Source organism: Hypanus sabinus, chromosome 27 (assembly GCF_030144855.1).
Source record: "Hypanus sabinus isolate sHypSab1 chromosome 27, sHypSab1.hap1, whole genome shotgun sequence".
NCBI classification, from domain to species: domain Eukaryota; kingdom Metazoa; phylum Chordata; class Chondrichthyes; order Myliobatiformes; family Dasyatidae; genus Hypanus; species Hypanus sabinus.
This window is the reverse complement of record NC_082732.1, coordinates 29,951,392-29,979,201: the sequence shown is the minus strand read 5'-3', so window position 1 is coordinate 29,979,201 and position 27,810 is coordinate 29,951,392. Positions and strand designations below refer to the sequence as shown.

Genomic DNA, 27,810 nt, shown 5'->3' with positions numbered 1-27,810 from the left:
TCCTCATCTCGGTCCTAAAAGGCTTCCCCTTTATCCTTATACTGTGACCCCTAAATACTGACACATTGGAATTTAGTTTCTCCTTCTCGGATTTCAAAGAGAACTCAATCATATTGTGATCACTGTTCCCTGAGGGTTCCTTAATCTTAAGCTCTCTTATCACCTCCAGATCATTGCACAATACCCAGTCCAGCACAGCCGATCCTCTAGTAGGCTCATAAGCAAGCTATTCTAAAAAGTCATCCTTTAGACATTCTACAAATTCTCTCTCAAGGTCCAGTACTGCCCTGGTTTTCCCAATTCACTTTCATGTTAAAATCCCCAACGATTATCATGACATTGCCTTTCTGACATGCTTTTTCTATCTCTTGCTGTAATTTGTAATCCTGGCTGCTGTTTGGAGGCCTGTATACAACTGTGTACAAGGGTCTTTTTACCCTTACCATTTCTTAACTCAATCCATAGAGACTCTACACCTTCTGATCCTATGTCATCCCTTTCTAATGATTTAATATTACTTCTTATACACAGGGTCACACCACCCCCTCTACCTACTAACCTATCTTTCCGATACACTGTATATCCTTGGGTGTTCAGCTCCCAAAGGCATCCATCCTTCAGCCAAGTTGAGAATTTTCATCAGGACTGGAAAGGAAGGGGGAAGAAGCCAGAATAAAAAGTTGGTGGGATGGAGAGGAGGACAAGCCAGAAGGTTATAGGTGAAGCCAGGTGGGTCGGAGGTGATGTGACAAAGGGCCAGAGAAGGAATCTAATAGGAGTGAAGGGTGGATCATGAGAGAAAGGAAAGGAGGAGGGGTACCAGGGGGAGGAGATGGAGTGGTGAGAAGAGGTAAGAGGCCAGAGTGGAGAAAATTATGAAGTGAGAAGGGGATGGGGAAATCTGTGAGAGTGAATGTTATCCTGTATCTCAAATTTCTGGGTAGGGAATTTGCAAATTCTTCAAAGGCATATTTCCACAGCCTGAATGGTCTTAATGGCAGAGGTCTCCTCTACCGGTTCCTCTGCAATTGAATTCTCTGTCCAAATTCCTTTTAACTTGCTTCTATTTCTACCAGAAAATTCTTCTCAGAACCAACCAGTTCTCACATTGCACCAAACATTGAACATCTCATGTCATACATCAACCAAAGCAAAAGTTAGTTCACATCGAGCACCAAACAAAACAAAAATAAGTTTGCACATCAATAAATAAAATGCAATGAAAGAATCTTCCTGTTAAAACAATAAAGTGTGATAGTATTTTTGCTAGTTTATCTTGAACAACTCAGGTAACTGATCAGTCATCTAGCCATTTTCCTCTTACTTAAGATAAGGAGCTATTAGGAAAAAAAAATCGAAGATACCTCCATATCATGTCAAAATCTATTTACATAACTCTACGCATTTCTAACCTGTAATCTGTTAAAAATGAGGTCCACCACTGTTTATCTACAAGTGAAACACGAAGAAGTTTTTAAGAGTGATAAAAAGATACTTGGGAAAGTAGAAGAAAACAATACAACTACAGGGGAAATTTCAAATACACCCCTACTAGTCTAATCACCCACCTCTGTTTGTCAGTCAAGGCTCAACCCATGCACTTGAGTAAGTTAAGGGATTCCAGTCAACTTCTTGGGAGCTAAACACTACACCCTTGATTAAATGAACCATTTTATGTGACAGATACCTGATTACAGGACCAGGACAAATGTGCCAAAGTCCATCTACTCAATCATTCCTTAGGCTCTGAAACTCAGCCTTGATTTCAGCACAAAGCATTAACATAAACACATGAGGAAATTCTTCTCTGGAATATGTTTCCATTCATTAAATTTGATTTGTATTACTTTCACCAACTCAGTACTGGTTCTCAAGTACTTACTAACTTAACTAACTTACTTAAGTACTAACCCCATTTTTTTCTAATTCTCTCCCTCCCCCCCATTCCAATCAGTTACCCACAGATTTTACCAAATCACTTGTACACACTGGCAGTTTGTAGCTCCCCAATAACATACAAACCCACATACAGGATGTAGGAAGAAACCAGAGCACCAAGAAAACCCATGTGGTCACAAGGAAAATGTGAAAACTCCAAACAACACTCAATGTCAGAATGCACTAAAAATCAAATAAAAGCTGCAGATGCTGAAAACTTAAACCAAAAACAAGTGTTGAAAATATTCAGCACATTATACCACATTTGTGAGAAGAGAAACAGAGCTAATATCCTCTTGCAACTGCAAGCCATGAACCTAACTATTCACCTCTTCCCTTCCCAACATCTAGGGACCCAAATATTCTTTCCATGTGAAGCAGCTTCTTCCAATTAAGTGTAATGTGCTGTATTCAAAATGTGGTCTCTGTACTGGCAGAACCACATGTTTTGCAGAAATCCTGTGTTCACTCTGAAGGAGCAATGACATGTTTCCTGTTGCTTGCATTTCCATCCCACTCTAACATACCAGTATGTGGCCTCCTGCATGGGTACAATGAGGCCCTACACAAGCTTGAAGAACAATACTTCATCTTCTGCCTGGATACACTAAGGCTGAATTTTACAACTTTAGTTAACTTGATCTTTCTGAATTAGTGACCTATCTTTGACACCGGCTCAGCTTGTTTGGAAGAGGTTGTGTGGCATTATTAATAAGTGTAAGATAATTTAAGTAGTGAGAAATTATCTTGGCCTAGCAGTTGAATGTAGAATTAGAGTAGGTTTGGGTCTAACTAAGAATCAGTAATGGGATGAAAACATTGGCTAGAGTTATTCATAGACTAAAAAATAGTTTCAATATTCCGCAAAACATATCAGTAAATTAGATGTCCATGCAATCTAGATAATGCAGAAATCATGAAGTACCGTGTGTGTGTGTGTGTGTGTGTGTGTGTGTGTGTGTGTGTGTGTGTGTGTTCAACAAATCAAATTAGTTGTAACAAGATGGAAGACAAATTTATGGAATGTATACAAGATGGTGTTTAGACTGACATATTGAAGAATCAACTCGGAAAAATGTAGTGGCAATGAGAACATGTTAATTGGTAACATTCCTGATAAAGGACTCAAGGGACGAATAGGCAGAGCATAATAGACAATATTGTGTTTGAAAATAATGCGCTTCAAACCAAAGCTAGGGGCTTTAGATTCTAAACAAAGGCAGTTATGAAAGTGCAAGAGAAAAGTTAGCTATTATTGATTAAGAAAATACCCTGAAAGATATGAAGGTGATTCAACAAGGGCTAGCACTTAAATAAATTATGAATAATTTGCAGAAAATATATTCCTGCAAAACACAAAAACCAAAAGGAAAAATAAATGACAACCTGCTGGAAGAACTCAACAGACAGATTAAGCAGCATCTGTGGGAGGAAAAGTAGTATCGGCATCTTGGATTAAAAGCCTGCATCAGGAAGAAATATGGCCTATCAGTGATTAAACAAAGATTAAAGATTACTTTTACTTATCACATCGAAGCATGCAGTGAAATGCACTGTTTGTGTAAACAACCAACACAGTCCGAAGATGTGTTGGGAGCAGCCCTCGAATATTACCATGCTTCTGGTGCCAACATATCATGCCCACCACTCAAAGTGTAAATTGTTAAATTGTAAACCAAAGAGGTCCCACTTTAACAGTGACTGTTTTATTCAAACCCTCTGCTTTCCAACTTGAAGCCAGTAGGTAATCCATTATACTACTGTCCATTGACTTCCCATTCTCTAACTTTACTCATTGGTCTACAACGATGTACCTTATCTAAAGCCTTTTGAAATCTACACAAATTATATCCAAAGTTTTATCATAGTCAATTCAAATTTTTGTGACATTTAGTTAAGGTTTTCTATTTTGAAATTCATCCTGACAGTTTATTATTATTTTTTTGCTTTCTACATGTTATTCTGTTTCATTCTTTTAGTTGGAATTCCATTATTACTTCCTATTACCAATGTTCAATGGACTCTGCAACATGTTCTCAGTATCACACACAAAATGCTGGTGGAACGCAGCAGGCCAGGCAGCATCTATAGGAAGAAGCACTGTCGACGTTTCGGGCTGAGACCCTTCGTCAGGACTAACTGAAAGAAAAGATAGTAAGAGATTTGAAAGTAGGAAGGGGAGTGGGGAAATGCGAAATGATAGGAGAAGACTGCAGGGGGTGGGGTGAAGCTAAGAGTTGGAAAGGTGATTGGCAAAAGGGATACAGAGCTGGAGAAGGGAAAGGATCATGGGACGGGAGGCCTAGGGAGAAATAAAGGGGGAGGGGAGCACCAGAGGGAGATGGAGAACAGGCAGAGTGATGGGCAGAGAAAGAAAAAAAGGGGGAGAGGGAAAAGATAAATAAATCAGGGATGGGGTAAGAAGGGGAGGAGGGGCATTAACAGAAGTTAGAGAAGTCAATGTTCATGTCATCAGGTTGGAGGCTACCCAGCCAGTATATAAGGTGTTGTTCCTCCAACCTGAGCGTGGCTTCATCTTGACAGTAGAGGAGGCCATGGATAGACATATCAGAATGGGAATGGGACGTGGAATTAAAATGTGTGGCCACTGGGAGATCCTGCTTTCTCTAGCGGATTTGATCTTTTATATTTGCACAGTTCATCTTTGTTGCACATTGGTTGTTTGCCTGTTTTTGTGTATTCTTTTTACATTGATTTGATCATATTTCTTTGTTGCCACAAGAAAGTGAATTTATCTTGAACTTAGAACTTTAAACTGACATGTCCATAATTCCCTGGATAATTCGATCCTTTTAAGGATAGGAATTGTTAACTAATTACTAATTCATTGTCAACGGAGATTTGTGGAATGGTACATTGCAGAGAACTCATAGGTGGCAACACTCTTTGGCTGGATTTGAATAGAACTTGCAAAGATAACAAGTACAATGAACTATTCACTTGTCCTTCAATCCTATTCTTGAAAATTCACTGCTCTCTAGGATATCTCAAATTGAGACAATACATACGGACAGCAGAGATATCACCACTCCCAGCTGGTAGGTCATGCATTTTGATTCACTCAATGTTGACATTCACATTAACCTGCAGACTATGTGCAGCTCTTGTTTTTAATATTCCTCATCTCCCAAACTGCCAGATTGAATCCATCTGGCATTCTGTCTTTCAAACCTGGAAAACATTTCTACCTACTCTAATATTTCTTTAATGCTGTCATTTGAAAAACATTGATTTTACCACAGCTAAGTCTTAAATCAGAATGTTATATACAAGCAAGAATAGGAATTTAAAATTTATGCATATTTATTGGAATATCCAACTAGATTTTGTTATATCACAAGACAATAATACATCCAGACACCTTATCGGAACAAATGTTTGTACATTCCAATATGAAATCAAACAATCCACTTCCTTCCACTTTGTTAGCTTAACAGCATTCTCTTATTTCAAGAACATTTTCCACTTTTAATGTAAAAGGCGATGCATTATTGGAGCCTATGAATCTTCTTTTTGAAAATAAAACAATTTTATAAAAAATCTCCTCTCCCTTTTTTACCCAAATCACTTTCAAAAGGTGTGGAACTTATTAACCATGTAAAATCTCTGTAAATCACAAAAAGTGGCATGTTGCAACATGAAGTTATTTCAATAACTACAACACACATATTTAGATGCTGCATTTTACAGCTAATGCTTATTGTAATCACAATCTGCAGGTTCTGACAGTGATTTTGTCTTTACTTTCACAAGTAATCTTTCATATAGTCCCCATCTATCCAGCACACTTGGTGGCGACTTTATTAGGTATACTTGTTCATTAATGTAAGTATCAAATCAGTCAATCAACTCAATGCATAAAAGCATGCAAACATGGTCAAGAGATTCATTTGTGTTCAGATCAAACATCAGAATGGGGAAAGAAATGTTATCCAAGTGACTTTGACAACGGAATGATACTGGTGCCAGACAGGGTGGTTTGAGTTTCCAAGAAACTGCTCATCTCTTGGGATTTTCATGGGAGTTTACAGAGAACATTGAGAAAATAAAATACATCCAGTAAATGGCAATTCTGTGAGCAAAATCGCCTTGTTTATAAGAGAGATCAGAGGAGAATGACAAGACTGGTTCAAGCTGACAGGAAGGCAACAGTAACTCAAATAATCATACGTTACAAAAGAAAAGCACCTCTGAATGCACAACACATTGAATCTTGAAATGAATGAGCTACAGAAGAAGAGGACCACACCAGGTTCCACTCCTGAACCTAATAAAGTGGCCACTGAGTGTACATTTTTGTAAATATACTTATCAACTTTCACAGCTTTCTTTGATTTTAACATTGAAATCAAACAAGATGACCCATAACCAGACATTCAGAGAAATATGGTTCTCTGAAACATTGTTTTACACATTGCTGTTAAGAGCTTTCAATCAAAGCTAAATCGGCAATGCATACAGAAAATCAATTATACTCTATCAGTGATCAAGGGAATTCAAACTGATTTGTACCTTTTCTTCAACATTCTTGTAAAATCCAAATGCCAAATTTATGAACAAGTCCAAGAGACACATTCCTATTCAGTATCAAATGTGAGCCCGAATAAAACAATTTTGTTGTCAATCAGACACAACAATACTGCTGTATAGCAGGTGATTCAGAAGACAAAGGAGACAGTGCCTGAACAAACGATTCAAACTATTGATTTCTATTAAATATTTCCCGTCCATAATTTTGAATAGTTTTGCATGGAGCTCAATTTTTACCACATTCCTTGTGACTTGAATGAAAAAAAACGGGTTACATGCTTATAGTATAATAAATAGGCTGAAATTAATGAGAGTTTTCAGATCATATCCATATTTTCTATTCCTTTACCGTTTGACTTTCTACAAAATACATGTACCTATTCTTTGAGTTAAGAAAATGAAAAATGTTTAAAACTTGTTCAATTTTATGCTTATTGGTACAAACCATGGGAACTCTATGTGGATGGCTAAAACAAGGATAATATAAATAGTCAGGAATCACCCAAAAAAAATTTAACAAAATAGTGATGCATTTCTCAACCTGCTTTGGCTACATGACCTCCCCAACACATCAGATCAAGTAAATCTGGAAAGTATATTTCCAAAATAAGACCTTGTCACATGGATCAGTTAACACTGAACTTCCTGCATTTCTTCAGTCTAGTATAAACGAAATGTGAGTCTTTTCCCAGATTCCCAAGTTGCCATTTTGTTATCATAAAGAAAGTGTTGAGACAAGGAAAAGACCAAAAACTTAGTGCATCCCTAATTTGTGCACTCCTCCCCTTAAAATTAGTCAAATAAGCAAATGGATTCAAGTAATTTCATGAATGATTATTGGAGTTTCCTTGTTCTCTATTGCTCTTGAAACTCTTCATTGCACTAAGCTGATGATCATTTCTGATTAAAGTATACATTTTTAATTTGTTTTAATCTTGTTTAAATCCCTTTGTAGTTTTGGCCTCTTCCTCTGCAACACAACCATCTACAAACTTTAAGTGCAGCCAAACATGGCCTCTTGCTGTCCCCAATTTCCTTAATCCACTGCTGACAGCCATACTCTGGAATCCCTCCCAAAACATCTTTCTTCATTTCCGAACTTCAAATCTAACCCTTTGGACCATTGAGAACAAATGTCTTATTGTGCCATTGTGAAATTGCTTGGGATATTTTAAACTAACTAAAACACTCTTTAAACTAAGCTGTTATTACTTCTATTCCTTGCTGAAAGTTTGAAATTAGCTCTTTAACACAGCCACACTTTGTCATAAGAGTTCTGGCTGGCAGTCAGGTAACTGGCATTGGCTACATTTACATCTATACCTGTAACCTTGCTTAATTGTGCTAATTGGCACATTTATGTACTGAAGCTGAATATATTCTCTTATTCCACAGTTTGCACTTAAACCAGTGTATTATGAAAATATGAATATGACAGTATGAACAAAAAGTAATTCAGAAAGTAACACAAATAGATACAAATCCAAATAAGTTTAAGGGAGAAAAATCAGTAACTTCACAAAATTTTATTCAGATTTCTTTACATGGTAGTTGATGTCTTGTCACCATCTTACTTGAACAGAGTGAAATTTCTTTCAGTCGTCAGCTTCAATTTCAAATCACAACCACTGAGCATACATATTAAATCAAGAAATTTAAAATACAGAGGCACCGCGAATTGTAAATTCCTAACTTACTGAAATGTAACTTTATGTAAATTCTCCCATATAATGGCATTTTCATGGTATTCATTAATCAATATATTCCATTTGGTTCCTTAAGGTTGTCATAGCCTGGCAGGGGTGGGTGGGAGGCAGTGTTAGTGGGGATAAGCTCCTTCTACCTATTAGAAGCTTCCAATGCCATGCGTCTCAAATAGCCTCTGACAAACAAGTCCAACTGAGTGACTAAGCCCAGCAAAACTGTTTCTACTGACAGGAGAAAGGACAAAGGTGAACTACTGAAGCCTTAAAACCGGATGTTCTGGGCAGGAGGAGCTCATTATCCATGACTGGCAGCTCATCTGGAAGGAAAACTCTGATCTCAAACTTCCACTGCTTGTGGCTATACCCAGTTATTGGGAAGGCATCAGGAGTAAAGTCTGGGGAAAAATCCAGAGCTGGAGACTCTGAGTTGAATGCTGACTGGCAACTCCTGCAATGTCGCTGGTGCCAAACTGTATCACTTGCTGCCATTCCTTTGAATTCATTGGCTGCATAGTGATGAGCAGTCTATTGCATGGATAACAGCTTGCTCTCTATGTCATCATCCCTGACTTGCATACTTACAAATGGCTGGGATGCAACATATGTGGTTGACCCCAACTGATGGAGGGCCTAATATTCCATTAGTTTAACTATAAGTATTGTAGGGATGATTATTCAATAAAATGAAAGAATTATAGCAAAGTAATACTATCTGGGTTACTATAGAAAACCAACATTCTCAGAGAAATTGGCTTACAGACAGTTGTCAGGAACAGACCCTTATGAAACCTGGGGACTGCCTGTATAATCAACCATCCCACTATATAAGTTACATTATACAAAAAAGACAACTAACTCCACCAGTAAAAGCTTCAGCAATCAGTGAAAATGACAAGGTGCTTTTATAATGAAACAAATTGTCATCTTGATAACAGGTACAGCAAATATAACTGCTATGTTAATTTGACACCTTCTTATAGAAACAGTATGAACTCATCACTGTCTATTAATATAATCAAAAGCAAGATTCAACTATCTACTCTGCATTCTCGGTCATAAAATGCATAAATAAATGGACACCCATCAATAAAACCAGATTATCTTTGAAGGCTATTACTTCACACTTAAAGAATGCAATTTAATTCCTTGTGATAATTGAGATCACTTCCATTGGAAAGTTTCAATGAATTAATTTAACACTCAGTTTTCCACATTTGATTCAGATTTTCAACATAAATAAGACAAAAATCTTCAAGCAGATAAATCATATGAGAAAAGACCCTCTTTGACCAACAGGGTCAAACAATTTACCAACAATTTTAAAAATGAAGTTACGTTTGCAAGAAATCTCATAACTGACACCAAGCATTTCAAACTACATCATGAACAATGTAGCAAAGGCTATTGTGTTTACATTAAGTTTGGTTATCACAGACTATACATGAGAAACTCAAGGTCTTCCACTTGAATAGTCATCTCTTGTATTTTATAATCAACAGCTATGTACGAGCAGGCTTATTGGTAAAGTAATAGGTTTAAGAATCAATCCCAGAATAGCCTAGACTGAAATGCCATAAGATCATGTTAATGTAAGGAATTGGACGATGCATTTAGAAAATCTCTCTTACGAAGCTGTTAAGATGACTATAATTACCAATGCAAAAATAAGAATTTAAGCATACAAACAAATTGTGGTATGTTATCATAAACCCAAAGAAGCAATTTTCACTGAACAGTTTCAATCAAGTCACTAAAAGAATAGAAAGAAGAAATGGGCCAAGGGTAAACAAACCACCATATAGGAGCACTATTGCACAATTACCTGTGCTTGCAGGCTTAATTGTATTCCTACAAGTTCAAATGTTGATTACTCGATTCCAGTAGGAATCATTGTATTGGTCAGGAGGTAAAACCAGTGAACTTCTCTGTTCAAAAGCAGTTTTCTGCTTTTTAGTGAGAGCTATCCATGAAATTTTATAGCTCTCCTTTCATTTGCCACCCATTCCTTCCGTAGCAAATAACCACACAACCCAATACAAAACCTTCAGCAAAATGGACAGATGAAACATTAAAAGGCTACTTATAATCTAGTGGAGTCAGTAGAAACAAACACTTTACCTCATTTGTGTTCCAGCGGTGTCTTTCCTTTGGTAAAGCAGAACATTTCGGTAGACATTCTAGTAATTTCTTGGGCAAGAATATTTTCACATGACTGCCATTGCTGTTTCCATGATCATCTGAAATTAGCAAAATCATACAAATTACTGACCAATCAAGAAACTTAAGTCACATAAAGAGCAGGGGAGGTCCAGTCCAACCTAGGAATATGCTCCATCTTGAATGACATTATGGATGATTCAGTGGAACATTCACTCCCTCCATCACCAGTGCACTGTGACTGCACTACACACCAGCTACAAAATACAAGAGTAACTTGTCATGACTGCTGCAAGAACATGAACTTATTACCTGTAATTAACTAGAAAAAGGCTCCCTGAAGTGTGGGTCACAACCCCAAATAAAGCTGATGGATATTGACTTGCAAGCCACACTTAGCTGAAAATATTGTCATCATACCACCTCCCCACTGAAACTGAATGCATTCAATTGTTTATCTTATTGAAGAAAATGTATAATAGAGACACAAGAGACTGCACGTCCAAGAATCTGGAGTAAAAAAAAAACATACTGCTAGGCTTGTCTTCCTGAGCTCTTCTACCAGTTTATTACTCTGTATACGTTTTTGGCAAGTTCATATTGATTATCAATTTAAGTTCAGAAAAATGGTTATAATTAACAAGAACAAAAAAGTGAGTAGTGAAGAGATTCTAATTTCATGTGTTATATTGTAACTTCATCCTGAAGCTATACTATACTTCTACATTTACTTTAAAAGCTGTTTAATAGCACTTTACCACAATAAATACAATCCACAGTTAAAGCAAAGAAAATAAATTTCAAACAAGTAAATTTACTAACCATTTTAGTCACAGTGCCCAGTTTTATTTTTCAATCTAAAAATACTGAAAATTATGTTACATATTTTATATTAAAAATATAATGACAATAAAAGTGTACTGTTGCACATACTTGTGTTACGTTCCCTGTATTATATAGTGGTCATAAAAATTTTCCATTGTTTAAATTAAGTCATTTTCCAACTAAGGTTGGAAAAGAGATGCAAGTTAACACCCAAGACCCACGTAATTGTAATGGAAATGTATTGCCATCCCTTCACCATGTCCTCCAGCACACTTATGGACTCATTATATCCAAATACAATTAGTAAATAAGAAACAAAATGCTCTGTAAGAAAATTCAAATTTCTTTTGCGCCTTCTCTTTAACATCAATATAGTATACTTCTGTAGTTGTCAGACTGCTTTCCCAAACTAATCTAAGTAGACAGCAAGTCATAAATGAGAATCTCAGCAGCAACTTAAATATTGGAATCATCACAGACAATCCCGAACCTGTCCTCTAATGACATCCCTCAATACATTAGTAACAGAGATCCGGATAATACTTATAACTGTGGACATCTTTACTTGATAATTAAATTTTATGGTCATGGAGGTCAAATGAAGTTGCAAATTAAGAAATGTCATTATAATTTCAGAGGATCTGTCCTGAGCCCAGCATGTAACTGTCATTACAAAGGATGCATAGCAACGCCCCTTTCTTAGAAGTTTGCAAAGATTCGGTGTGTCACAAAAACTTTGATAAACTTCTAAAGAACTGTGGTGGAGAGTATGCTGAATGGTTGTTTCAAGGCCTGGTCCAGAAGCATCAATGCTCTTGAATGGAAAAGCCTACAAAACATGGTGGATACAGTCCTCCCCAACGCTGAGCACACCTACAAGGAGTGCTGTCACAGACCAGCAGCACCCATCATCCAGGTCATGCTCTCTTTCTGCTGCTGCCACCATCAGAAAAGAGGTACAGAGGCCTCTGATCCCACACCACCAAGTTCAGGTACAGTTATTTCCCCTCAACCATCAGGCTCTTGAACCAGGGGGAAAACTTCACTCATGGCAACTCTTAACTGGTTACACAACCCATGGACTCACTTTCAACGACTCTACAACTCCCCAGTTTCTCACAATTTATTGTTTATTTAATTATTTTGTTTTAATTTCCCACTTTTTATATTTGCATTGTTTGTTGTCTTTTGCACATCGCTGCGTGTCCATCTTTGTTGTGTGAGATTTTTATTGACTCTATTGTGCTTCTTTGTATTTACCGTGAATGCCCACATGAAAATTAATTTTGGAGTAGTAGATGGTGACACATGTACTTTGACAATATATTTACTTTGAACTTTGAAGCACCTTGACAACTGTTATATTATCAAATCAAGACAAAACAAACCACATTAACTTAGTAGATGATACTATAATGAATACATTTGATTCAATGAATAAACTTGAATCATATTCCTTTACAGATATGAAATAAATTTAAAATAACATTTTTACTCTAAACAAGTAATTGCAACATTATAAATTACAAAACCAAAACGATACTTGCTAAAGAGTATGTAAAACACTAATTAACTGCAATGTTACAGTAGAAATTTATGGATTTAATAGTCAAATGCAATTTTTTTAATTGATTGCATTGGTGTTTAGAAAATATCCAGTTTGCATTTCTGTGCTTTTTTTCTGTTATCAAAACAACATTTGAGCTTTCTGCAACTTATCACACAAACCTGCATCACTCAGACTTACTTTTTTTTAAGGTTCATTGGAATTGTTTTGGGGACAGCGCAGTGAGTTAGAGATCAGGTAAGTGTTTAGAGACAGGGATGCGGGAGAGGGGCAGTAAGTGAAAAGTCAGGGGGAAGAGGTGGTATTAAGATCCATCCAGGTCAGAGCACTCTCAAATGTCAGTGATCCCAGAAGTTAGGTTGGTAGGCACTGAGAGACCAGCAATCCCGAGGTTGGCAAGTCTCGAGCTGGAGGTCCATATGGGTGGAAGTCAAAAGGGCTTGTGGCTCTCCCCCACCAGACTGGCGATCCAAAGGTCAAACCTGTAAGTAAAGGTTTTGATACTCACATGTCAAAGGCCAAAAGTCTATGAATCCGGAGATACAAGTCCAAAGATCAAAGCCCATGAGTCAGCTTGTCCAGAGGTTGAAAGCCCAATTTCTGTGAGTCTGGGCCAAGGACTGGAGCCTGAATTCTCAATGTCTGCAAGTCTTAAGAGTCTAGGAGGAAGAATGGAGGCCCAGAGTCAACCTGGCCTGAGTTTGGAGGCCTGCATGTATGTGCATGTGTACATGCATGTTGGGAGTTTGGTAAAAGGGCTTGTTTTGCTGGTTTTTTTTCCTGTTTGTTGTTGCTGTTCATGTTATTCTGCTGAACATGGTGGGCATGCTATGTTGGCACCAAAATGTGTTGTAACACTTGTAGTTTGCCCCCAGCAGATCCTTGGGTGTGCTGTTGTTTACACAAATAATAGAAACATAGAAAATAGGTGCAGGAGTAGGCCATTCGGCCCTTCGAGCCTGCACCACCATTCAGTATGATCATCAGACTCAGAACCATTCAGTATAATCATCCAACTCAGAACCCTGTACCTGCTTTCTCTCCATACCCCCTGATCCCTTTAGCCACAAGGGCCATACCTAACTTCCTCTCAAATATAGCCAATGAACCGGCCTCAACTGTTTCCTGTGGCAGAGAATTCCACAGATTCACCACTCTCTGTGTAAAGAAGTTTTTCCTCATGTTTCCAATGCATTTCACTGTATATTTCAATGCACATGTGATAAATCAATCAGAATCTGAACAGTGCCTTGCAGCTGCCAAGGCCTCCCAAAATCTCTCCAGCTCGCTAAAAGAGAGATAGCTTGAAATCTATCTTACTGACTACAGTTGTCAACATTTGTCCATTATTTCTTTGTGATTTTACATCATGGCTTAGTTTGAAAAGTTCTATGAAACAGCTAGGGATATTTTTAAATAAATTATAGGAACAATCAAATGTAAGTTAATGGCATTCTCAATTCCCAGCATTATAATCAACATTCAACTTACCAGCTGTCTAACCTTGCTCCTTTAGAGAAATTCCCAGTCACAAATAAAAGCACTTGGATAAAATTAAGTTCTCCACAAAAGCTGCTGTGAAGGAGTACAGGTGATCCTGTACCTCTAGGTAAGTACCAACATAGACAACAATCATTCAAGGATGCTCAAGTGTTCTAGAATTGCAGGACTTTAATGGCTTTCTGCACATTTGAGCTTTGGTCCGTTAATTTGTTATCTCATTGCAAACCAAATATTATTCCTAGTTTTCCAATAATTAAAAATATAAATGTGATTTCAATGGCATTACTAGAAACTTGATCCCTCATCAGGAAACATGTCATACTTCATAACAAAGAGCAACAGCTGCCTTAAAACCTTTTTGATAATATTAAAAACCTCAGTCATTTGGCAAATATTATAATATTTAATGACACTGGGTAGTTCTTTCAATGGAATAAAAGAAACGACTTTCCTTCCCTTGTTAAATTACAATCTCATTACCATGACAGAAACCCACAGATACAACAGGAAAAGGCCATTCTTTATACTCAAGCCTAGATGACAAATATTAACACTACACAACGATAGGTAGCACAGTCAGCCCAATTTCAGCTGCACCATTCTTTACATTAGCTCATTAGCAGACACAAGAGCTAGAATTGAAATAATTGCAGACTTCTCAGCCCCAAGGTTGGGGCTCAGAGATGGATTTTAGCACACCAAGTTATGCTACAGCTGACTCAGCTAACTCAATGAGGCTATGAATTAAACAAGGGACCTTTGGTCTGTTATATGATGGTTTTACCACATATGCCATTCAGTGAATTCTGATGCAGTGCAGATTATACTTACAAATAATTACTGAATGTATCCCTTAAATGCCTGCCCTGTAATCCACTCCAAGATATTGATTATCCTGTGACAAATATTTCCTGGCAATGTATTAAAATTGTTTTTATATTACAAAACTGCAAAGAACCTGAAAGTCTACAGTATCATATGATAAAGGTGTATCTTTTCCTCTGAATTACTACACCTCTACCATGCTCAGCATTTCCACTGTATCAGGGTTAAATGAAAAAAAACTTTTCAGCAGACCATATATTATAAAGAACAATAAGTAGTTCTCAGCAAATTTAAAGCTCTTGTGGTTCATTATGTCACCAGAAGTCAAACTAGCCATCTATTACCGTATTCCCCTTACCCAAAAGGTTTCAACGTCTTTTGAATTAATCAGAATCAGATTTAATATCACCAGTATATGTCATGAAATCTGTTGCTTTGCATTTGCAGTACATTGCAATACAATAATAAAAACTATAAATTACAAAAAGTATATATAAAAATAAATTGATTAAGTACTACAAAAAGAGAGGGGGGGAAGATACTAAGGAAGTGTTCATGTCTTCATTGTCTAGTTAGAAATCTGATGGCAGAGAGGAAGATGCTGTCCCTGAAACATTGAGTATGTGTATTCCGACTCTTGTTTCTACCATTGAGGAAGAGGTTTCAGGTGTGAGAAAGGGCATGTCCTGGATGATGGGTGTAATGGGTGCTGGAGAGTCAAGTGCCCATGATAGAACTGGCTGAGCTTACAACGTTCTGGAAGTTTACTGATCCTGTGCAGTGACCCTCCAGACCAGAAGGTGATGCAACCAGTTAGAGTGTTCTCCATGGTATCTCTGTAGAAATCTGAGATTTTTTTTTGATGATATACTAATTTCCCTCAAACTCCTCAAGAAATATATCCACTGTTGTGCCTTCTTTGTATCAATATGTCAGACCCAGGATAGATCCTCAGATATTGACACCCAGGAATTTGAAAATCCTCATCCTTTCCACTTCTGATCCCTCAATGAGGATTGGTGTGTGTTCCCTCTACTGACCTTCCCTAAAGTCCACAATCAATTTCCTGGTCTTACTGACATTGAGTGTAAGGTTGTTGCTGTGACACCACTCAACCAGTTGATCTATCTCAATTCAATATGCCTCCTGATCACCATCTGACAACAGTTGTGCTGTCAGCAAATTTATACAGTAGATAGTATTTGAGCTGTGCATTGCCATACAGTCTAGAGTGTCAAGAGATTAGAGCAGTGGGCTAAGCACGCATCCCTGAGGTATGCCAGTGTCGATTGTCAACAAAGTGGAAATGATATTTCCGATCCACACAGACTGTGGCCGCCCGGTGAGGAAGTCAAGGTTCCAGCTGCAGTGGGAGGCCCAGGAGTTGAATGGCAAGCTGTGGTCAATAAACAGCAACCTGATTTAAGTAGCACAAACATGAGAAAATCTGCAGATGTTGGAAATCCAAGCCACACACACAAAATGCTGGAGGAACTCAGCAGGCCAGGCAGCATCTATAGAAAAGAATAAACAGTCAACGTTTCAGGCCAAGTCCGGTCTTGGACCGAAACATCTACTGACTACTCTTTTCCACAGATGCTGCCTGGCCTTCTGAGTTCCTGCAGCATTTTGTGTGTGTGGCCTGACTTAAGTACAGTATTACTACTGACCAGGTGATCCAAGGCCAAGTGCAGAGCCAGTGAGATTGCATCTGCTGTAGAGCTATTGTGGTGATAGGCAAATTGCAAGAAGTCCAACTCCTTTCTTAGGCAGCAGTTTATTCTAACCATGACCAACCTCTCAGAGCACTTTATCACAGTAGGGCACAATAGAGTAGTGGTTAGCACAGCACTTTACAGGACAGATGACCTGGGTTCAACTCCCACCTGCCCATTAGGAGTTTATACATTCTCCCCATGCCTGCATGAGTTTCCTGGGTGCTCCAGTTTCCTCCCACACTCCCAAGACCTACCAGTTGGTAGGTTAAATGTTCAATGTAAATTGTCCCATGATTAGGCTAGGATTAAATGGGAAGATTGCTGGATGGCATGGCTCAAAGGGCCTATTCCATGCTATATCTCAATCAATCAAACAATAAATAAAGTGCCACTGAGTGATAGTCCTTGAAGCAGCCCACCCTGCTCATCTTGGACACTGGTATGATTGCCACCCTTTTGAAACTCCAACTACAGCAGTGAGAGGTTGAAGATGTCCTTGAACACGTCCACTAGTTTGTTGGCACAGGTTTTCAAAGCCCAACCAGGTTCACTATCAGGGCTTGATGCCTTGCAGGACTTCATCCTCTTGAAAGATGTTCTCACATCAGCCTCTGCACCAGAGATCAGAGGGTCACCAGAGGCTGCAGGAATTCACACAGATATAGTTTTATTCTCCCTTTTAAAGCAGGCAGAAAAAAGTGTTGAGCTCATCCGGGAGTGAAGCATCAAAGCCATTTATGCTTCGGAGGAAGTAAGGGCCTGCAAACCCTGCCAGAGCTGTCGTGCATCTGATTCCCTCTTTAACCTGAATTGGAGTTGTTATTTTGCTCTTAAAGCAGCCTTCTAAAGGTTGTACATGACTTCTTGTATAGATCTAGATCACCCGTCTTGAATGCCATACATGTAGCCTTCAGCATACAACAGATCTCCTTGTTCATCCACATTGTGATTTGAGTATTTCTGGTATGTTCTCAAAGTCACACATTCATCCACACAGATCTTGATGAAGTCTGTGACAAATGTGGCACATTCATTCATACTCAAAGATGAATTAATGAATATTGTCCAGTCCATTGACTCAAAGCAGTCCTGTAAGAGCTCCTCAATCTCCCTTGACCATACTTTCTTAGTCTCCACCACTGGTGCTTTAGTATTAATTATTATAGTTTCAGCCATTTAAAATTACACCCTCTTAAAATTTATGTGATGATTTTTTAAATATTAGCATGTTGTTTAATAACCAACTTTCTAAGAGGGCAGCAAAATAAATTATTTCCTAAAAATTTTACTTGAAACAATAATGTAAGCCCTGATATACTCAGAAATCTTCATATTTTTAGTTTTACATTTCCCCTCAAAAAATTTGAACAGTCCTCTGATGGTATAACACTATCCATTTGAGGGTCCCAATATCAGATTTACACAGTTCTAATAAACAGCATCACAGGTCAGCATGGGGTAAAATATTTTCTGCAATGGCCTATTATGTATTCTCAGAGCAATGACAGAACAGACTACATTAATTTCTCTTTGTTATAACTGAACTTTTAATTTTCCATACCAGTCACCTTTAGTTCCTATTCTGTGTAATGAATGCTTATATACTGCAAAATGTCAGCAATCATACACTATACAACTCAGTGTTAGAATTGATAAAGCTTGTGTACATAGGTGCTTTACATTGACAAGACTGATCATACTTTCTACCTTTTGCATGAGGTAGATTTAAAAAGGGAAGAGTGAAAAATAATTCATTATCTATTGGTTATCACATAAGTTTCTCAAAATCAATAAACACTGCTGGATGGTTTTATGAAAAAAAATTAAACTAACTTGAAGTATAGCAACAGCACTAGTTGATAGATAAGCATTGGAGGATTTACACATTTTTCTTTGAACAAACCAACATAAAGTTTGAAATATTAGCTACTGTAGTTTTAAAGTCAAAAATTGTGAACACCAGTTTAATCCCCGACACAAGCATTGAATTAGCTCTGATCTGTCTTTACTGGTTATTTAATGTGTAACACTCCTAGTCTTAGTGCCATCAGTTAATACTAATGTCATTAGTCTTCATTAGTTTTCATTGTCTAACTTATCACAATCTTTTATTCTGGAATTCTGTGGAAGATGTGGCAAGTCAAGAGTTAACACAGTATCCAGGCAGGGATAGGCTGCAAATGGTATGCAGTCAGCTCAGGCAAAAAAGATCTCCTAAGAAAGGTCTTCCAATAGCATAGCTTCCCTTTGTACAGCAGGGGACTGGAGCCATTTGGCATACAAAGAAAAAATAAGAATGTAATGGAAGGATTCAAGGAACATACACCAACAATTATTCAACTAGCTTCAAAGTACCCTCAGTGTTAGGTTGTAGTTTCTACTGATTTTTTTTTAAACACCTGCATTGAGTGGAGATTCATCTTGCAAATTTGAACATACACAAGGTTATCAACTGGTCAATATCCTGAACTGCTAGTGAATTCTGCATAAAAATTGCATTTCTCTGTTCAGACTTCAGAATAGTGTGGTGACAGGGTCCATGCTGTTCCCCTTGTACACAAGTAAAATAAAGAATGATTGAGGAATGAGTGAGAGCTTTCAGAGTCAGTTAATCGGCAACAATAATGTATTCTCCCCTCAACCATCATTACCCCAAAGAGAACAAACCCAGTTTCTTTTGTTGCTAAAATATCTCAAATCTTAAAACAATTCTGATAAATATCCTATTCTCTGACTTCGGTATTAAGTTTACTGTATGTTCTACCTGCCATTCATTGACATAGCATAGCAATACTAACATCTAACAATCTAACCATGTTAATTTACCCAGTGAAGAGAAGAGGAAGTAGAAACTGCATCAACTTCTTGCAAATGAATCAAATATTTCCCCAGAAAATTGCTATTTGTAGTGGATAGTTATACCCATGTTATCTGCATAAAGTCAATCTCAGCCACCACAATATGGTTACGATCCATAACTAACAAGAATCAGCCAAATGTCCACTTTGGCTAATTGGGGCAGTATCATAATATGCTCTATCATGTATCATAATAAGCACTATCATAATATGCTCTTTTTAGGAAATCTTAAATGCCTCAACTATTAGATTGTCTTTATCTAAGCTTTGAAGTACTACCTCAAAAGAATTCTGTATAGGCCGGACCTGCTGAATTTGTCCAACATTTTATTTGTGCTGTTCTGTATAAGTTGGTTCAGCTTTTCTTTTCAAAACTCAATTGGCTGCCCTTTAATTTATATTTTCAGTTTCAAGATACAGTGAACTCTAGTAATTGGGTCACATTAGGATCAGAAAAATTTGGCCCAATTAAGCACCTGCCCCAATTAGCCAAAGTATCATGGAAATTGTTAAAAAAGTACAAAAAAGCCAAATTACCATTTAACTGGCTAACAAATTATGTCTTAAAATGAAAAACAGAACAAATTAGAATGCTATCAATATTACCATGTAGGTACTAATGACATCGCTAAGAAGAATGACAAGGTTCTGCAAAGTGAGATCTGTGAGTTAGGTGCTAAGTCAAAGGGCAGAACGTCCATGGTTGAGATCTCAGGATTGCTACCTGTGCCACATGCTAGTGAGACCAGAAAGAGAAAGATTATACAGTTTAACACTGGCTAAGGAGTTGGTGCAGCAGGGAGGGCATAAGATATTTGGATCAATGGGCTCTTTTCCAGGAAAAGTGGGACCTGTACAGAGGAGACTGTTTGCACCTGAACTGGAAGGAGTCTAAAATCCAATTGGAAAGGTTTGCATGGGTGGGGGGGAGGCGGTTAAACAAGAGTTGCAGAGGAATGGGAACCAAACTGCCAGAACAGATACGAGGAAATCTGCAGATGCTGGAAATTCAAGCAACACAAACAAAATGCTGGTGGAACACAGTAGGCCAGGCAGCATCTATAGGAAGAAGCACTGTTGACGTTTCAGGCCGAGACCCTTCGTCAGGACTAACTGAAAGAAAAGATAGTAAGAGATTTGAAAGTGGGGGGGGAGGGGAATACGAAAAGATAGGAGAAGACTGGAGGGGGTGGGGTGAAGCTAAGAGTTGGAAAGGTGATTGGCAAAAGGGATACAGAACTGGAGAAGGGAAAGGATCATGGGACGGGAGGCCTAGGGAGAAAGGGGGAGGGGAGCACCCACGGGAGATGGAGAACAGGCAGACAGAGAACAAAAAGGGGAGGGGGAAAATAAACAAATCAGGGATGGGGTAAGAAGGGGAGGAGGGGCATTAACGGAAGTTAGAGAAGTCAATGTTCATGCCATCAGGTTGGAGGCTACCCAGCCAGTATATAAGGTGTTGTTCCTCCAACCTGAGTGTGGCTTCATCTTGACAGTAGAGGAGGCCATGGATAGACAGATCAGAATGGGAATGGGATGTGGAATTAAAATGTGTGGCCACTGGGAGATCCTGCTTTCTCTGGCGGACAGAGCGTAGGTGTTCAGTGAAATGGTCTCTCAGTCTGCATCAGGTCTCCACGATATATAAAAGGCCGCACTGGGAGCACCGCACGCAGTATACCACACCAGCCGACTCACAGGTGAAGTATCGCCTCACCTGGAAGGACTGTCTGGGGCCCTGAATGGTGGTGAGGGAGGAAGTGTAAGGGTAGGTGTAGCACTTGTTCCGTTTACAAAGATAAGTGCCAGGAGGGAGATCAATGGGAAGGGATGGGGGGAACGAATGGACAAGGGAGTGATCCCTGCGGAAAGCAGAAAGGGAGGGGGAAGATGTGCTTGGTAGTGGGATCCCGTTGGAGGTGGCGGAAGTTACGGAGAATTATATGTAGGACGTGGCTGGTGGGTGGTAGGTGAGGACAAGGGGAACCCTATCCTGAGTGGGTTGGCGGAAGGATGGGGTGAGGGCAGATGTGATAATGGGATATAATAAATAATAGGACAGGTGCGTTTGAGAGCAGAGTTGATAGTGGAAGAAGGGAAGCCCTTTTGTTTAAAAAAGGAAGACACCTCCTTCTTCCTGGAATGAAAAGCATCATCCTGAGAGCAGATGCGGCGGAGACAGAGGAATTGCGAAAAGGAATTGCCAGAACAGATAGTGGAGAGGTTGTGGTGACAGATACAAAACGTATTGAGAGAAAAGCAGATAAGCTCAAGGCATGGATCAATACTGGAATTATGATATAGCCATTTAGGGACTTGGTTGCAGGAGGGGCAGGATTGGCAGCTCAATATTCCAGTTCCATTGTTTTAGATGCAATAGAGCAGGAAGGATTAAAGGAGAAGGGGTGACATTACTTGTCAAGGAAAAAGTCACAGCAGTGCTCAGTCAAAACAGACCAGAGAACCAATCTAGTGAGTTATTATGTGTGGAATAAGAAAGGTATGATCACATTAATGGGGCTATATTACAGACCACCCAACAGTCAGAAGGATTCAGAGGAACAAATTTGTAGAGAGATCACAGGCTGTTGCAAGAAACAGACAATTCTAATAGTAGGTGATTTTAACTTTCCAGATATTGACTGGGACTCCCATACTGTAAAAGGACTAGATGGGTTAGAGTTAGTCAAATGTACTCAGGAATGTTTTCTTAATTAGTAGATAGAAGTGTCACCGAGAGAATATGCAATACTTAATCTGCTATTAGGAAATGAGACAGAGCAGGTGACAGAAGTTTGTGTAGGTGAACACTTTGCATCTAGTGATCACAATGCCATTAGTTTCAAAGTAGATATACAAAAAATATATATTTCTTCGCAAGTTGAGATTCTAAATTGGAGAAAGGTCAATTTTGATGGCATCAGAAAGGATCTGGCAAATGTGGATTGGAACAGGCTGTGTTCTTAGTAAGTGGGAGGCCTTCAAAAGTGAAATTTTGAGAGTACAGAGTGCCTGTCAAAATACAAGGTATAGATAACAGGTGTGTAGAACCTTAGTTTTCAAGAGATATTGAAGGTCCTGGTTAAGAAATAAAAGGAGGTACATTGCAGGTATAGGCAGATAGGAATACATGAGGTGGCTTATGGAGAATAAGAAATACAAAAGAACATTTAAGAAATAAATTAGGAGGGCTAAAAGACGGCATGAGGTTGCCTTAGCAGACAAGGTGAAGGGATTCTACAGGTATGTTAAGAGCAAAAGGATTGCAAGGGACAAAATGGGTCCCCTGGAAGATCAGAATGGTAATCCATGCGTGGAGTCAAAAGAGATTGGGGGGGTTCTTAAATGCATTTTTTGCATCTGCATTTACTCAGGAGAAGGACAAGGTATATAGAAGTAAGGCAAAACGGCATCATTTTTCATGGACTCCATACACTATACAGATTCCAGAGGAGGAACTGCTTGCTGTCTTGAGGCAAACTAGGGTGGAAAATTTCCCAGGGCCTGACAGGTGTTCTCTTGGACCCTTTGGAAGGCAAGTGCAGAAGTTGCAGGGGCTCTAGCCCAGATATTTAAATCATCCTTTACTACAGGTGGGGTACCAAATGATTGGAGGATAGCCAATGTTATTCCGCTGTTTAAGAAAGGCTCAAAACATAAGCCAGGAAATTATAGGCTGGTGAGTCTGACATCAGTTGTGGGAAAGTTATTGGAAAGTATTTGAAGGGACTGGATATGCAAGTATTTGGATAGACATGGACAGATTAAGAATAGTCAGCACGGCTTCATTAATGGTAGGTCATGTCCAACCAACATAACCAATCGAGGAATTTACCAGGAAAGTTGATGAAGGCAAGGCAGTGGATGCTGTCTACATGGTTTTTAGCAAGGCATTAGAAATGATCCTCTATGAGAGATTGGTCAAGAAAGTTCAGTTCCTCAGCATTCAAGATGAGGTAGTAAATTGGATTAGAAATTGGCTTTGTAGGAGAAGCCAGAGACTGGTAGTAGATGGTTGCATCTTTGACTGGAGGCCTGTTGACTCATGGAGTGCCTCAAAAAAAAAAAAATCAGTGCTGGGTCCATTGTTGTTTGACGTCTACATCAATAATCTGGATGATAACATGGACAACTGGATCAGCAAATTTGCAGATGAAACCAAGATTGGGGATGTAGTGGAGAGTGAGAAAGACTATCAAGGCTTGCAGCGGGATCTGGACCAGCTGGAAAAATGGCAGACAGAATTTAACACAGACAAGAGCAAAATGTTGCACATTGGTAGGATCAACCAGGGTAGGTCTTACACAATATGGCGCTGAGGAGTGTGGGAGAACAAAGGGATCTAGGAAAGCAGGGCCATAATTCATTGAAACTGGTGGCACAGATTGATAGGATTGTAAAGAAAGCTTTTGAAACACTGTCCTTCATAAATCAAGGTATTGAGTACAAGAGATGGGATATTCCGTTGAAGTTGTACAGGATGTTGATGAGGCTTAATTTGGAGTATTGAGTGCGGTTTTGATCAGTTACCTACAGGAAAGATGTAACTAAGGTTGAAAGTGTACAGAGAAAATTTACAAGGGAAGTTGCCAGGTCTGGAGGACCTGAGTTATATGGAAAGACTGAATAGTTAAAGGAATAAAGGGAACACGAAGGGGAAATTCTTCACTCAAAGGGTTGTGAAAACATGGAACGAGCTGTTAGCACAATTGGTGCATGCGAGCTCAATTTCAACATTTAAGAGTAGTTTGGATAGATGCATGGATTGTAAGGATGTGGAGGGCTAGGATTCTGACGCAAGTTAATAGGAATAGACAGTTTAAATACCTCAGCATGGACTAGATGGGCCAAAGGGCCTGTTGGTGAGTTGTACATTCCTACAACTCTACTGCAGTACCATAAAACTGTGTATTAATTTGTAATAGTTTTTGGCAGAAGAATTAAACCTGTGCATGAGGTCATGTTCTTTGGTTGACTGTAAAAATCAGCACACAATTTAGATAATGCACTGCCTTCATACAATTCTTTCAAAAATTACATCCTCAAAATTTTCATTGTAACATTCAATATGATAATCATTACTTTCAAATTCTTCATTGTTCCTGTTGTGTATTTAATAGATCTGTAATATTAAACAGTGGTTGGCCTTATCAAGAATGATGATGAGATGGAATATAGAGAGGAAGAGGAGTGGCTGGTGGATTGGTGTGAGAAGAACAAACTGAACCTGAATGTGGATAAGACAAAGGAAATGATTGTGGATTTCAGAAAGGGTCAGACAAACCATCTCCCTTTCAGAATATGTGGCTCCTCTGTAGAGTGAGTTAAGTGCACCAAGTTCCTGGGAGTTCACATTACAGATGACCTCACCTGGTCCCTTAATATCACCTCCCTGAACAAAAAGGAACAGCAGCACCTCCACTTCCTCAGAATATTGAGGCAAGTAAAGCGCCAATATCCCCCCCATCTTAACTGCATTTTACAGAAGCACCATTAAGCGCATGCTGACAAGTTGCATTTCAATCTGTTACGGAAGCAGTCGGGCATCAGACCAGAAGTCCCACAAAGGACTGTGAGAACAGCTGAGCAGATCATAGGGATCTCCCTACCATCCATCAGGGACATTTATCAGGAGCATAGCATATGCAAGGCCCTTAGTGTTATTAAGGGTCACACCCATCCATCCAGCATCCTCTGACTTTCTATCATCAGGCAGAAGACTACAATGCATAAAAACAAGAACTGCCACGATGAGAAACCGTTTCTTCCATAGAAATTCAGGCTATTCAGCTTCTGACATCCCAGACGCATCGTATTCGAAGAGTCACTGGTTAATCGGTTCCATACCTTACAATATTTAGTATTAACACACTTTAGCTTATTATTTATGTGCAATTTATCTGTAGATTTTATCCTTGCCTTCATAAGTTATTTTGTGTTATGTGTACTACTGTGCTTCACACCCTGGTTCAAAGAAGCATTGTCTTGTTTCCATACACACATTATATATTATATACACGTATGTAGTTTGGCGGTTCTTAATAATGGACGCTGCCTTTCTGAGACACCACTCCTTGAAGATGTCCTGGGTACTTTGTAGGCTGGCACCCAAGATGGAGCCGACTAAATTTACAACCTTCTGCAGCTTCTTTCGGTCCTACGTATTACCCCCCGCACCCCCCCCCCACAATACCAGACAGTGATTCAGCCTTTCAAGATGCTCTTCATGGTACATCTATGGAAGTTTTTAAGTGCATTTGTTGACATACCAAATCTCTTCAAACTCCTAATGAAGTATAGTCCTTGTCTTGCCTTCTTTATAATTGCATCGATATGTTGGGACCAGGTTAGATCCTCAGGGCACCTCGGGCATGCCTTTTTCTCACTGTTACCATCAGGTAGGAGGTACAGAAGCCTGAAGGCACACACTCAGCAATTCAGAAACAGCTTCTTCCCTTCTGCCATCCGATTCCTAAATGGACATTGAACCCTTGGATTCCACCTCACTTTAAAATATAGTATTTCTCTGTTTGATTCGGATTCTAATCATGTCAAACCTCACTTAATTAAACAAAATATTTACAATATTACTGAAATGTTAAGTATTCTTTGCAGTTTAAATAATTTAGTACAGTTATCTTAGCAAAGTGAATGAATAGCATATATCATCATGCCGCCACGTGACATGCACACGCCTCACTTAAAATAATAAAACAAAGTTAGACACACATTATGGATTTTGTTTTCCTTTCAATCAGTTTTTATGGTTTTTATGATTTGGAGTTACTAAACATAACAGTAGCTATGAAGAAGTTTTAACCGAACCCGAGACAACTAACTACATGTTCAAGCACAGCGAGACGTTTGAGTTCTAAAAAAGCTCAGTGAGAAATGGTCAGGTAAGAGAAAAAACAGCACAGCACATGCTTCTTCAGGAATTGACAGAGGCAGTTTTTTTTTAAAAGGCAAAAAATGGAAGAATTCACTGTTTCATAAACACTGGATAATAATCACAAATAAAACAGAAATGGCTGGCTATATCAGAAAGACAGACAAGTTTGATTGCACAAGAGTTAAATGGAATATGTATACTGAACTAATTGAGCAATATCCTAAAGCAAATGGAATAGCCAATGAGAAACAAGTACAGTTTGCTAAGTTTAAAGGCATATTAGTTTGCTTAGAAATTAAACTGTTCCAACCAAACCAGCCGAATTGAGCTTTGCTGATATCACTAAAGTAATGCAAGACCATTTGGTACTGAAACTATGGTTGATTGCAGAATGACTGGGGTTTCATTAGTGGAATCAAAAGAAAGGGGAGGCCATTTCAGCACATGTAGCTGAATTGAAGAGAATGTCTTGAGCTTTGTCAATTTGGTAATGGGCTTACTACTGCACTGAGAGATTGGTTAGTTTGTGAAATCTTCAAAAAAATGGCTTTGTGAATAAAAACTTACAAGAAAAGAGCAGTTGACATAGCTGTATCAATGGAAACAGCAGAAAGAAATACAATTGTGTTGCAATCGGGAATGAAGGTGAACATGAACAAAATTGCAGCATCTAACAAGTTGTCTGGCTGAACAAATTGTGTTACCATTGTGGCAGGAGCTCACATACAGCAGGCCAATGTAGATTTGAAGGTGAAACTTTCATAATATGCCACAAAGTAGGACAGAGAGCATGTCAGGCAGACAAAAATGAATGGACTGCACAGAGTAGCAAAAAAGTATTTTAAAAGCCAGGTTGCAGTTTCAGAAAGAGCATTAATCTACATGCCATTCACGAGTGATGCAGGACTGGGCAGGCTAATATTTACAATGTGAAAACTAACAATAGACAAACAATATAGCTTACATCAGAAGTGAACAGCAAATTAATTAAAAGGGAATTGGATACTGATTTGGCTGTTTCAGTCATTTTACAAATTCAGTTTGAATTGTATTTAAAAGATACTGAACTGAAACAAACAGATACAATTCCTGTGGGAATGACACTTGCAACAGTGAAATACAACAATCAACAAGCCATAATAGGCTTGTATGGGGTAAAAACAGAAGAGCCAGTATTGTGGGGATGAGTGGTTAAGACAACTACAATTTTATTGGAGATTCATATGCCAGTTGAATAGCACATCCGCTATAATAGAGTCACTGAAAGCAA

General features: G+C 38.6%; 1 protein-coding gene across 4 annotated transcripts in view; it reads right to left on the bottom strand.

The window, feature by feature from the left end:
* The window catches only part of camta1a (calmodulin binding transcription activator 1a), a 1,215,621-nt gene that overhangs the window by 1,146,765 nt on the left and 41,046 nt on the right, over nucleotides 1-27,810 (bottom strand). For all 4 annotated transcript variants that reach the window (XM_059952154.1, XM_059952156.1, XM_059952157.1 and 1 more), the window contains exon 2: nucleotides 10,314-10,432. In XM_059952154.1, the coding sequence (XP_059808137.1) occupies nucleotides 10,314-10,432 (119 nt within the window). The remainder of the gene's footprint in view (nucleotides 1-10,313; nucleotides 10,433-27,810) is intronic.